At 44.1% G+C, this 13,691-nt stretch overlaps 1 protein-coding gene across 4 annotated transcripts in view; it reads right to left on the bottom strand.

The window, feature by feature from the left end:
* Positions 1-13,353, bottom strand: part of LOC109906801 (histone deacetylase 4-like) — a 78,725-nt gene extending 65,372 nt beyond the window's left edge. For all 4 annotated transcript variants that reach the window (XR_004203476.1, XR_004203475.1, XM_031792846.1 and 1 more), the window contains exons 1-2: positions 13,238-13,353; positions 11,438-11,857 (exon numbers count right to left, since the gene is read on the bottom strand). Coding sequence is in view for 2 of the 4 variants with exons in the window: in XM_031792846.1 (XP_031648706.1) it covers positions 11,438-11,459 (22 nt within the window). In the remaining 2 variants the exon portion in view is untranslated. The remainder of the gene's footprint in view (positions 1-11,437; positions 11,858-13,237) is intronic.
* Positions 13,354-13,691: the final 338 nt, after the last annotated feature.

Raw genomic sequence — 13,691 nt, 5'->3', positions numbered from 1 at the left:
GGTTTAACCCCTTCATCTCTAGTTGGATTGGATAGTGTGGTTTAACCCCTTCATCTCTAGTTGGATTGGATAGTGTGTGGTTTAACCCCTTCACCTCTAGTTGGATTGGATAGTGTGTGGTTTAACCCCTTCATCTCTAGTTGGATTGGATAGTGTGTGGTTTAACCCCTTCACCTCTATTTGGATTGGATAGTGTGTGGTTTAACCCCTTCATCTCTAGTTGGATTGGATAGTGTGTGGTTTAACCCCTTCATCTCTAGTTGGATTGGATAGTGTGTGGTTTAACCCCTTCATCTCTAGTTGGATTGGATAGTGTGTGGTTTAACCCCTTCACCTCTAGTTGGATTGGATAGTGTGTGGTTTAACCCCTTCATCTCTAGTTGGATTGGATAGTGTGTGGTTTAACCCCTTCACCTCTAGTTGGATTGGATAGTGTGTGGTTTAACCCCTTCACCTCTAGTTGGATTGGATAGTGTGTGGTTTAACCCCTTCACCTCTAGTTGGATTGGATAGTGTGTGTGGTTTAACCCCTTCATCTCTAGTTGGATTGGATAGTGTGTGGTTTAACCCCTTCACCTCTAGTTGGATTGGATAGTGTGTGGTTTAACCCCTTCATCTCTAGTTGGATTGGATAGTGTGGTTTAACCCCTTCATCTCTAGTTGGATTGGATAGTGTGTGGTTTAACCCCTTCACCTCTAGTTGGATTGGATAGTGTGTGGTTTAACCCCTTCACCTCTAGTTGGATTGGATAGTGTGTGGTTTAACCCCTTCACCTCTAGTTGGATTGGATAGTGTGTGTGGTTTAACCCCTTCATCTCTAGTTGGATTGGATAGTGTGGTTTAACCCCTTCATCTCTAGTTGGATTGGATAGTGTGTGGTTTAACCCCTTCATCTCTAGTTGGATTGGATAGTGTGTGGTTTAACCCCTTCATCTCTAGTTGGATTGGATAGTGTGGTTTAACCCCTTCACCTCTAGTTGGATTGGATAGTGTGTGGTTTAACCCCTTCACCTCTAGTTGGATTGGATAGTGTGTGGTTTAACCCCTTCACCTCTAGTTGGATTGGATAGTGTGTGTGGTTTAACCCCTTCATCTCTAGTTGGATTGGATAGTGTGGTTTAACCCCTTCATCTCTAGTTGGATTGGATAGTGTGGTTTAACCCCTTCATCTCTAGTTGGATTGGATAGTGTGTGGTTTAACCCCTTCACCTCTAGTTGGATTGGATAGTGTGTGGTTTAACCCCTTCACCTCTAGTTGGATTGGATAATGTGTGTGGTTTAACCCCTTCACCTCTAGTTGGATTGGATAGTGTGTGTGGTTTAACCCATTCACCTCTAGTTGGATTGGATAGTGTGTGGTTTAACCCCTTCATCTCTAGTTGGATTGGATAGTGTGTGGTTTAACCCCTTCACCTCTAGTTGGATTGGATAGTGTGTGGTTTAACCCCTTCATCTCTAGTTGGATTGGATAGTGTGGTTTAACCCCTTCACCTCTAGTTGGATTGGATAGTGTGGTTTAACCCCTTCACCTCTAGTTGGATTGGATAGTGTGGTTTAACCCCTTCACCTCTAGTTGGATTGGATAGTGTGGTTTAACCCCTTAACCTCTAGTTGGATTGGATAGTGTGTGGTTTAACCACTTCATCTCTAGTTGGATTGGATAGTGTGGTTTAACCCCTTCACCTCTAGTTGGATTGGATAGTGTGGTTTAACCCCTTCACCTCTAGTTGGATTGGATAGTGTGTGGTTTAACCCCTTCACCTCTAGTTGGATTGGATAGTGTGTGGTTTAACCCCTTCACTTCTAGTTGGATTGGATAGTGTGTGGTTTAACCCCTTCACCTCTAGTTGGATTGGATAGTGTGGTTTAACCCCTTCACCTCTAGTTGGATTGGATAGTGTGTGGTTTAACCCCTTCACCTCTAGTTGGATTGGATAGTGTGTGGTTTAACCCCTTCACCTCTAGTTGGATTGGATAGTGTGTGGTTTAACCCCTTCACCTCTAGTTGGATTGGATAGTGTGTGGTTTAACCCCTTCATCTCTAGTTGGATTGGATAGTGTGTGGTTTAACCCCTTCACCTCTAGTTGGATTGGATAGTGTGTGTGGTTTAACCCCTTCACCTCTAGTTGGATTGGATAGTGTGTGTGGTTTAACCCCTTCACCTCTAGTTGGATTGGATAGTGTGTGTGGTTTAACCCCTTCACCTCTAGTTGGATTGGATAGTGTGTGGTTTAACCCCTTCACCTCTAGTTGGATTGGATAGTGTGTGGTTTAACCCCTTCACCTCTAGTTGGATTGGATAGTGTGTGGTTTAACCCCTTCACCTCTAGTTGGATTGGATAGTGTGGTTTAACCCCTTCACTTCTAGTTGGATTGGATAGTGTGTGGTTTAACCCCTTCACCTCTAGTTGGATTGGATAGTGTGGTTTAACCCCTTCACCTCTAGTTGGATTGGATAGTGTGTGGTTTAACCCCTTCACCTCTAGTTGGATTGGATAGTGTGTGGTTTAACCCCTTCACCTCTAGTTGGATTGGATAGTGTGTGGTTTAACCCCCTCACCTCTAATTGGATTGGATAGTGTGTGGTTTAACCCCTTCACCTCTAGTTGGATTGGATAGTGTGTGGTTTAACCCCTTCATCTCTAGTTGGATTGGATAGTGTGTGGTTTAACCCCTTCACCTCTAGTTGGATTGGATAGTGTGTGGTTTAACCCCTTCACCTCTAGTTGGATTGGATAGTGTGTGTGGTTTAACCCCTTCATCTCTAGTTGGATTGGATAGTGTGGTTTAACCCCTTCACCTCTAGTTGGATTGGATAGTGTGTGTGGTTTAACCCCTTCATCTCTATTTGGATTGGATAGTGTGGTTTAACCCCTTCATCTCTAGTTGGATTGGATAGTGTGTGGTTTAACCCCTTCATCTCTAGTTGGATTGGATAGTGTGTGGTTTAACCCCTTCATCTCTAGTTGGATTGGATAGTGTGTGGTTTAACCCCTTCATCTCTAGTTGGATTGGATAGTGTGGTTTAACCCCTTCACCTCTAGTTGGATTGGATAGTGTGTGGTTTAACCCCTTCACCTCTAGTTGGATTGGATAGTGTGTGGTTTAACCCCTTCACCTCTAGTTGGATTGGATAGTGTGTGTGGTTTAACCCCTTCATCTCTAGTTGGATTGGATAGTGTGGTTTAACCCCTTCACCTCTAGTTGGATTGGATAGTGTGTGGTTTAACCCCTTCATCTCTAGTTGGATTGGATAGTGTGTGGTTTAACCCCTTCACCTCTAGTTGGATTGGATAGTGTGTGGTTTAACCCCTTCATCTCTAGTTGGATTGGATAGTGTGTGGTTTAACCCCTTCACCTCTAGTTGGATTGGATAGTGTGTGGTTTAACCCCTTCACCTCTAGTTGGATTGGATAATGTGTGTGGTTTAACCCCTTCACCTCTAGTTGGATTGGATAGTGTGTGTGGTTTAACCCATTCACCTCTAGTTGGATTGGATAGTGTGTGGTTTAACCCCTTCATCTCTAGTTGGATTGGATAGTGTGTGGTTTAACCCCTTCACCTCTAGTTGGATTGGATAGTGTGTGGTTTAACCCCTTCATCTCTAGTTGGATTGGATAGTGTGGTTTAACCCCTTCACCTCTAGTTGGATTGGATAGTGTGGTTTAACCCCTTCACCTCTAGTTGGATTGGATAGTGTGGTTTAACCCCTTCACCTCTAGTTGGATTGGATAGTGTGTGGTTTAACCACTTCATCTCTAGTTGGATTGGATAGTGTGGTTTAACCCCTTCACCTCTAGTTGGATTGGATAGTGTGGTTTAACCCCTTCACCTCTAGTTGGATTGGATAGTGTGTGGTTTAACCCCTTCATCTCTAGTTGGATTGGATAGTGTGGTTTAACCCCTTCACCTCTAGTTGGATTGGATAGTGTGTGGTTTAACCCCTTCACTTCTAGTTGGATTGGATAGTGTGTGGTTTAACCCCTTCACCTCTAGTTGGATTGGATAGTGTGGTTTAACCCCTTCACCTCTAGTTGGATTGGATAGTGTGTGGTTTAACCCCTTCACCTCTAGTTGGATTGGATAGTGTGTGGTTTAACCCCTTCACCTCTAGTTGGATTGGATAGTGTGTGGTTTAACCTCTTCATCTCTAGTTGGATTGGATAGTGTGTGGTTTAACCCCTTCACCTCTAGTTGGATTGGATAGTGTGTGGTTTAACCCCTTCACCTCTAGTTGGATTGGATAGTGTGTGTGGTTTAACCTCTTCACCTCTAGTTGGATTGGATAGTGTGTGGTTTAACCCCTTCACCTCTAGTTGGATTGGATAGTGTGTGGTTTAACCCCTTCACCTCTAGGTGGATTGGATAGTGTGGTTTAACCCCTTCACTTCTAGTTGGATTGGATAGTGTGTGGTTTAACCCCTTCACCTCTAGTTGGATTGGATAGTGTGGTTTAACCCCTTCACCTCTAGTTGGATTGGATAGTGTGTGGTTTAACCCCTTCACCTCTAGTTGGATTGGATAGTGTGTGGTTTAACCCCTTCACCTCTAGTTGGATTGGATAGTGTGTGGTTTAACCCCTTCACCTCTAGTTGGATTGGATAGTGTGTGGTTTAACCCCTTCACCTCTAGTTGGATTGGATAGTGTGTGGTTTAACCCCTTCATCTCTAGTTGGATTGGATAGTGTGTGGTTTAACCCCTTCACCTCTAGTTGGATTGGATAGTGTGTGTGGTTTAACCCCTTCATCTCTAGTTGGATTTGATAGTGTGGTTTAACCCCTTCACCTCTAGTTGGATTGGATAGTGTGTGGTTTAACCCCTTCATCTCTAGTTGGATTGGATAGTGTGTGGTTTAACCCCTTCATCTCTAGTTGGATTGGATAGTGTGTGGTTTAACCCCTTCACCTCTAGTTGGATTGGATAGTGTGTGGTTTAACCTCTTCATCTCTAGTTGGATTGGATAGTGTGTGTGGTTTAACCCCTTCACCTCTAGTTGGATTGGATAGTGTGTGGTTTAACCCCTTCACCTCTAGTTGGATTGGATAGTGTGTGTGGTTTAACCCCTTCACCTCTAGTTGGATTGGATAGTGTGTGGTTTAACCCCTTCACCTCTAGTTGGATTGGATAGTGTGTGGTTTAACCCCTTCACCTCTAGTTGGATTGGATAGTGTGGTTTAACCCCTTCACTTCTAGTTGGATTGGATAGTGTGTGGTTTAACCCCTTCACCTCTAGTTGGATTGGATAGTGTGGTTTAACCCCTTCACCTCTAGTTGGATTGGATAGTGTGTGGTTTAACCCCTTCACCTCTAGTTGGATTGGATAGTGTGTGGTTTAACCCCTTCATCTCTAGTTGGATTGGATAGTGTGTGGTTTAACCCCTTCACCTCTAGTTGGATTGGATAGTGTGTGGTTTAACCCCTTCACCTCTAGTTGGATTGGATAGTGTGTGTGGTTTAACCCCTTCATCTCTAGTTGGATTGGATAGTGTGGTTTAACCCCTTCACCTCTAGTTGGATTGGATAGTGTGTGGTTTAACCCCTTCATCTCTAGTTGGATTGGATAGTGTGTGGTTTAACCCCTTCACCTCTAGTTGGATTGGATAGTGTGTGGTTTAACCTCTTCATCTCTAGTTGGATTGGATAGTGTGTGTGGTTTAACCCCTTCACCTCTAGTTGGATTGGATAGTGTGTGCTTTAACCCCTTCACCTCTAGTTGGATTGGATAGTGTGTGTGGTTTAACCCCTTCACCTCTAGTTGGATTGGATAGTGTGGTTTAACCCATTCACTTCTAGTTGGATTGGATAGTGTGTGGTTTAACCCCTTCACCTCTAGTTGGATTGGATAGTGTGGTTTAACCCCTTCACCTCTAGTTGGATTGGATAGTGTGTGGTTTAACCCCTTCACCTCTAGTTGGATTGGATAGTGTGTGGTTTAACCCCTTCATCTCTAGTTGGATTGGATAGTGTGTGGTTTAACCCCTTCACCTCTAGTTGGATTGGATAGTGTGTGGTTTAACCCCTTCACCTCTAGTTGGATTGGATAGTGTGTGTGGTTTAACCCCTTCATCTCTAGTTGGATTGGATAGTGTGGTTTAACCCCTTCACCTCTAGTTGGATTGGATAGTGTGTGGTTTAACCCCTTCATCTCTAGTTGGATTGGATAGTGTGTGGTTTAACCCCTTCACCTCTAGTTGGATTGGATAGTGTGTGGTTTAACCCCTTCACCTCTAGTTGGATTGGATAGTGTGTGGTTTAACCCCTTCATCTCTAGTTGGATTGGATAGTGTGTGGTTTAACCCCTTCACCTCTAGTTGGATTGGATAGTGTGTGTGGTTTAACCCCTTCACCTCTAGTTGGATTGGATAGTGTGTGTGGTTTAACCCCTTCACCTCTAGTTGGATTGGATAGTGTGTGTGGTTTAACCCATTCACCTCTAGTTGGATTGGATAGTGTGTGGTTTAACCCCTTCATCTCTAGTTGGATTGGATAGTGTGTGGTTTAACCCCTTCACCTCTAGTTGGATTGGATAGTGTGGTTTAACCCCTTCACCTCTAGTTGGATTGGATAGTGTGTGGTTTAACCCCTTCACCTCTAGTTGGATTGGATAGTGTGTGGTTTAACCACTTCATCTCTAGTTGGATTGGATAGTGTGGTTTAACCCCTTCACCTATAGTTGGATTGGATAGTGTGTGGTTTAACCCCTTCACCTCTAGTTGGATTGGATAGTGTGTGGTTTAACCCCTTCACCTCTAGTTAGATTGGATAGTGTGTGGTTTAACCCCTTCACCTCTAGTTGGATTGGATAGTGTGTGGTTTAACCCCTTCACTTCTAGTTGGATTGGATAGTGTGTGGTTTAACCCCTTCACCTCTAGTTGGATTGGATAGTGTGTGGTTTAACCCCTTCACCTCTAGTTGGATTGGATAGTGTGTGGTTTAACCCCTTCACCTCTAGTTGGATTGGATAGTGTGTGGTTTAACCCCTTCACCTCTAGTTGGATTGGATAGTGTGTGGTTTAACCCCTTCACCTCTAGTTGGATTGGATAGTGTGTGGTTTAACCCCTTCACCTCTAGTTGGATTGGATAGTGTGTGGTTTAACCCCTTCACCTCTAGTTGGACTGGATAGTGTGTGGTTTAACCCCTTCACCTCTAGTTGGATTGGATAGTGTGTGGTTTAACCCCTTCACCTCTAGTTGGATTGGATAGTGTGTGTGGTTTAACCCCTTCACCTCTAGTTGGATTGGATAGTGTGTGTGGTTTAACCCCTTCACCTCTAGTTGGATTGGATAGTGTGTGTGGTTTAACCCCTTCACCTCTAGTTGGATTGGATAGTGTGTGGTTTAACCCCTTCACCTCTAGTTGGATTGGATAGTGTGTGGTTTAACCCCTTCATCTCTAGTTGGATTGGATAGTGTGTGGTTTAACCCCTTCACCTCTAGTTGGATTGGACAGTGTGTGGTTTAACCCCTTCACCTCTAGTTGGATTGGATAGTGTGTGGTTTAACCCCTTCACCTCTAGTTGGATTGGATAGTGTGTGGTTTAACCCCTTCACCTCTAGTTGGATTGGATAGTGTGGTTTAACCCCTTCACCTCTAGTTGGATTGGATAGTGTGTGGTGGGAGGAGAAAGATCTTCATAATGGACAGAGAGGATGACGGGAGGGTAAGGAGACAAAAAGTGTTTCGCCGTCACACATGCACACTCGCTCTCGTGAAAACACACACACACACACACACACAAGCTCACATTTAGACACACATGGTCAGTCTACTAGTTTCACCACTTATTCTCTGAGGAAGAAGATAACATGAAGATCAAACCCTCTGTAGTCTAGACCAGTCTACTCTGATCTGAAGCAGTAAGCCACAACCAGGTGTGCTGCTGTTCACCATATGCCTCATATCAGTGAGCCTATCAGCACCTTAAAGTTGTATAATACTAGAAACCATTTCCTCTTCGAACCCACATCAACAGGAGCCTTGTACTGGAGGACAAGGAGTAGCACGTTAAGTTCACTGGTTCAACCACATAAAAACCACATAGAAACAGAGATAGGAGAGAATTGAATTACAGTAGGTTAAAGTCCTTTGTCAACGTGAATACACTGGACCAGCTTCACTTATAATCTGCTGGGCCAAAGATGTATTGGCTCAAAAAACGACATCTTTCCCAGGAAAAGATCAAGCTCAAAAAAAGCCACCGCCCAATCACTTACCGACCGTGCCTCTGCTCTGAATGGAACAGTGTGTGTGTCATGACTCAGTGCCGGGCCAGCTCTAGCTATGGTAAACATGTTTGCGGTGGTTCCAGGAAACCCTTAGAATCACTGAGTGGGATAACGTAACACCTTGCCGACTAGAGCCCACTGCTATCATTTCCCAACACTATCAATGTGCTGCTTCCTACTCTGCTGAAATATTAAGCCTATTTATGAGGCCCGGTGGGATACTCGTTCAATATCTCTTCACGACCGCAAAAACAACGTTAGTCTGTGTGCTTAGACATTATGTTCAGTAGATGGTTAAGCAATCTCTGCACTGCAGGCATCCAACTGTTCCACGAGGAAGCTCTAAAACCTAGGAACACAGGATGTAAGGGCTAGGGCAGGGGTATAACTCGGTACCAGATTAGAGGGAAACCATGACAATATGCAGTGGAACTAGCGTCGAGGTCCAGAGTTGAGTTTGAAAGGCTTAGGGCCTATGTTTTCTGAATACGCGTGCATACTTGCTTTGTGTATGACGAGTATTCAGACTTTTGTCAAAGCAAATCTTTAGAAGAAGACAAATCTCTGATATGTTCTTCCTAACAAATGGAAGAATGGAGGAAGAGAAAAGTAATGGGACAGCTACAGAGCTAAGGGAGTGACACACCCACACAGTGCTGTGATTGTGGGCAGGCAGGTCTCTTATCTACCGCAGCTAAACTGACAGGCACTGCACAGGGCAGCCCGAGCAGTCACTGCATCGCCATGGGAACTGATGATAAGCGTGCCTGTCTGACCAGTGACCACAACCACAGAGGGGCCGCCGCCGAGGATCATGGGAAAACCACAGGGGCGTGACGGAGAAGACTGACAGGCCCCGGCAGAGAACCACTGGGCTGTTTTTTATGTGGGAAAAACTGCAGCAACAGTCTGAAATACCTGGTAACCCCACTGTTTACACTAGGCCTGCAGATCCATTTCAGAGGCCTGCAGATCCATTTCAGAGGCCTGCAGATCCATGTCAGAGGCCTGCAGATCCATTTCAGAGGCCTGCAGAACCATTTCAGAGGCCTGCAGATCCATGTCAGAGGCCTACAGATCCATTTCAGAGGCCTACAGAACCATTTCAGAGGCCTACAGAACCATTTCAGAGGCCTACAGAACCATTTCAGAGGCCTACAGAACCATTTCAGAGGCCTACATGTCATATTCAGCTGTGTGAAGGTGTGCTCACCATGTGTATTAGTAGCTCTAGTCTAACGAGGATCTACAAATCACGTTGTTGAATGGGTATGGACTGACTTTTAATGTGTGAGGACACACAAATGGATCTCTGTGTCACTCGTCACCGTCTGCATCAGCTGATGGTCACCAGGCCAGGCTAAGCAGTTGTGCATATTGTTAACTATTTTTTTGTTGTTGAATGTAGCACTAAGCATCTTTCAATAAAACTAGGCTACTGTAGCCTGTGTGCGTTAGCGCAAGCGCAATGTTGAGCAGATGTCAACGGCTAATATGCTAAGCTCTCCGAGCAGATAATCACTTCTATGCAAACAGTCATATTTGTTCTCAGATATACGCTCATACAGACTGCACATTGAACCAACTATCTGGCTGATCCTATTCCTGAGAACTAGCCTATCGCCCAACTTGTAGAGAGATTGGGGGGGGGGGGGGGTTCTTAGAAAAGATTTAGAGGAAGGAGGAAGTATAATATTTAAACTGAAGAGCCTGCAATTCCACAAATGATCGACAAAAAGGAGCAGTTATGGAAGGTACGAGCAAACGCTTGAGTGTTTGATCAAATCAAAATGTTATTTGTCACAAGAGCCGAACACAACAGGTGCAATGCTTACTTTACAAGCCCTTTAACCAACAATGCAGTTCAGAAAAAAAGTGTTAAGAAAGTATTTACTAAAATAAACGGAAGTTAAAAAAAGCCGCTGGAAGTAAGCTGATAATGGACTCATAATGCCATGCAGATCATAGACATGGGAACAATCTCACACACACACACACACACACACACACACACACACACACACACACACACACACACACACACACACACACACATCTACAGTAGTTCAGTTTAAAGTGAAAGAAGAATGGAGAGACAAAAATAAAGGGTTGGTATCACACCATACTCACAGAGAAAAGGATGGAGAATCTCCAACAAGCATTAGGCTGGATTTAAAACTCTAAGTGTTGAGGCTAACTAATCCAGGCATCAACTAACGATGTAATGTGCTTACTTTGGCTTGGCTTCAACTCGGCTGGGGAGTGGGGACTACCTAGTATGGTGTAGGCCTACCTCGAGGTTTCTCACAACTTAGGACAATCCTATATGGCACCTTATTCCCTATATAGTGACTGTCAAAAGCTAGTGCACTAGGCAATTGGGTGCCACTTCGTACGCAGACCAGTATGTATTCAGGTCAAATTTAAACATCATGGCCGCCACATGAATTAAGTCCAACTAACAAGACTCTTGAAATAAAATGGCCGATATCATAATATTTGAAGTACTCCTGTAAGCCTGCCTTGGGCTCCTAGCAGATGTGGTATAGGTGTGATTCCTGTATGAAACATTATGGAGTCTTAAAAGGAAGCCTGGGTAAGGCAAAAATGTCATAAATATGCCCACTTTGATTAATTATTTCTCAATTATGCTTTTATATACAAATGTCAAATATATGTCAGCAATCCTTCCTCCAAAGGACCATCCTATGAATACAATTTTGAGAAAATCATGATATTTTTTTGTCCTGGTATCGTCAGGAATCATTCATAAGATATACTTTATGGCTAGAGGGGTTACCTCAGCCTTCTCAGGGGCCCTCCAGATGTTACCTGGGCGAGGATATTTAGAGTGCACACATCCCCTGTGTTAGGTAAACACGGCCAATCGCACCATCCACAACAGTAGAGACCTTTAGTTAGCCTACCTCTTTGTCGTGGACGCGATTTGACGAACACAGGCGCAACAGTAGGACACTTCACAGCATCATACTGTATATTCAATCATGTGCACAAATGACATTTTCTACAGGACAAGCCAAAGAAACAGAAAAGAACCAAAAATATTATTTTGAGTCAGTCCATGTCATGGTTTGTTATTGACTTGAATAAGATATGACAGGGAGGTATTCTGAGATGGTACAGCTATACAAAGCACACATCAGGCCTACGTGAGATGGATCCAGTGAGCATGGTAAAGGGCTTACCTTGGTGACTGTGTGATGTCATTGTTGACAGGATGGTCCTCGGAGAATCCACAGTGAAGTTTTAAAATATATGGCCTGGAGAGGAGGAGGACGGGACAGGTGGAGGGTGTGTGGGTCGGGTGGGTTAGTGTGTGGGTCGGGGGGGGGGGTTAGTGTGCGTGTGTGTAGGGAAGGGGGCTGGTCTGATGTGGACCAAGATCAGGGCCACAGTACTCCTCAGCAGGAAACACAATCACCCGCAAGTGTCTTCACTGGTCAGCAACAGGAAACACAATCACCCGCAAGTGTCTTCACTGGTCAGCAACAGGATACACAATCACCCACAAGTGTCTTCACTGGTCAGCAACAGGAAACAGCCCTCCAACAGACAACCTACTATTCAGGTAATCCAATCAGAGACACGCACTCACTTGTACCAGCCTTTCAAAGAGAGAGAGAGAGAGAAAGAGAGAGAAAGAGAGCGAGCGAGAAAGAGAGAGAAAGAGAGAGAGCGAGAAAGAGAGAGAGAAAGAGGGCAGTAAGTCAGGATGACGCATCAGCAACATAAATCTGAGCTGGATTCAGAAACAATCATTATTCATTCTGAATCCCCCTACAATAACACATCATTAAGTGTACAGATGGAATGAATACCCACAACAAACACAGACTACTAGACCACCCATCATGTGTAGGGCTAAGCTAATGGCCTGGAGGTAGGTGGGGTGGGGGGTTGTGGTAAGGGCTTCTCAAGACAGAGGGGCAGAGTGTGGAGCTGCGGGACAAACCTCCAAAAGTCGGTCACGCTTTGTGATGGAAAGGGGTTCGTGTACGTGTGTGTCTGTGTAGAGGAGGGGGTAAACCCCTGAGGCGCTATGCCCCTGCACTCTCTCGGTCTATGGGCTTTGCTTGGTGTGTGTGTGTGCCCACGCTTGTCTGGCCCCATTGTCCCCAAACTGGTTGTGTGATACAGGGTGACAGATTTGGAGAGACAGTCTCTGAGAAAGAGACCCAGGGTATATAGCTCTACGACCAATCTACAACATTTTGTTACTTATCTTCAGTAACGTTACCTGGTACATTTTTAACACGCTACATCTACACATTCTTTAATTATGTATACATTTGGCATGAATGTAAAAAAAAAAACAGCTTTCTGATGAATAAATAAAACGTAGGCATACTAAAATATTCAGTAGGATGTTGTATTAAAACACAATAGCTAAAATGCACTCCGTCTTTCGCGCTCGCTGACCACAATTTCACCAGCACGCCCCCCATTCACAAAAAAAGGTTGACGCATACAGCTACTTCACCACCGCCCATTGACAGACACAGCTGACTTTCCCAGTCATTATTCCTTTAACATTGCGTAGCATTACGATCTAGAACGATACAAAAAAATACTGATACACTATCCCTATCAACATGTATGTCTATAGCACTATCCACCGCCATGTTCTAAAAATAGAACACAGGAACAAATCAAGGCACGTCAGAGACTGTGCGTAGCTAAATATGTCGCGCGCCAGATAGGCATTTAGCGATCTAACGTACATATTCTTCCCGCATGCAGCACGTCGGACAATAATAATAAGCACTCTTTCTATATCCAACATATTGTGCTAATTAAATGTATTTTTTGTAAGAATAAGTGTATTATTAGCGCGAGCAGCTCAACTGGAAACTTCAGGCAGCAGACATTGTTTTGATAGGATTGTCCCCGCGCCCGAAATCGATGCATCATTGCCTAAGAAACATCCTGAATATTTTCGCATTTCAACGAGCTAAATTCGTCGAAAATAAAAACGATATGCTCACCTAGAAGCTCCAAGAGGCGGCCCTGTCCCGAGAAAGATGCAGAATAAATATGTTGACTTTATCGCTAGGGAAGTCTATTGGAGAAATAATAATTTTCTGACAGATTCCGCCATACTTGATTTTGGTTACGGAGTCACGTGTCGCGACCCTACATTTATCCAAGTATTGAGAGGCGTGGTTTGCTATCAATATCAACTTGTTACAATGTTGCAGCTGTGATAGCAATAGTGAGCATTTAGAACTGTCCCAATGATATTATATTTAATTTGTTAATATATTTAATGTTATGGATTCACTACTTTGGGGTCTACTTACCATAATAGCCTACTTGTGTTATGAGCTGATACGAGAAAGGGCGTGTCGTGTGCCATTGACTGAGTATTGTTATGGTGCCAAAATAGCTAGGCCCCTACATATCATCTATTGATCTGTGGAATTGTAGCCTTTTCTAGAA

This window comes from Oncorhynchus kisutch, linkage group LG16 (assembly GCF_002021735.2).
Source record: "Oncorhynchus kisutch isolate 150728-3 linkage group LG16, Okis_V2, whole genome shotgun sequence".
NCBI lineage: Eukaryota > Metazoa > Chordata > Actinopteri > Salmoniformes > Salmonidae > Oncorhynchus > Oncorhynchus kisutch.
Note: the sequence above shows the minus strand (reverse complement) of the source record. Positions and strands in the feature narration are given on the sequence as shown.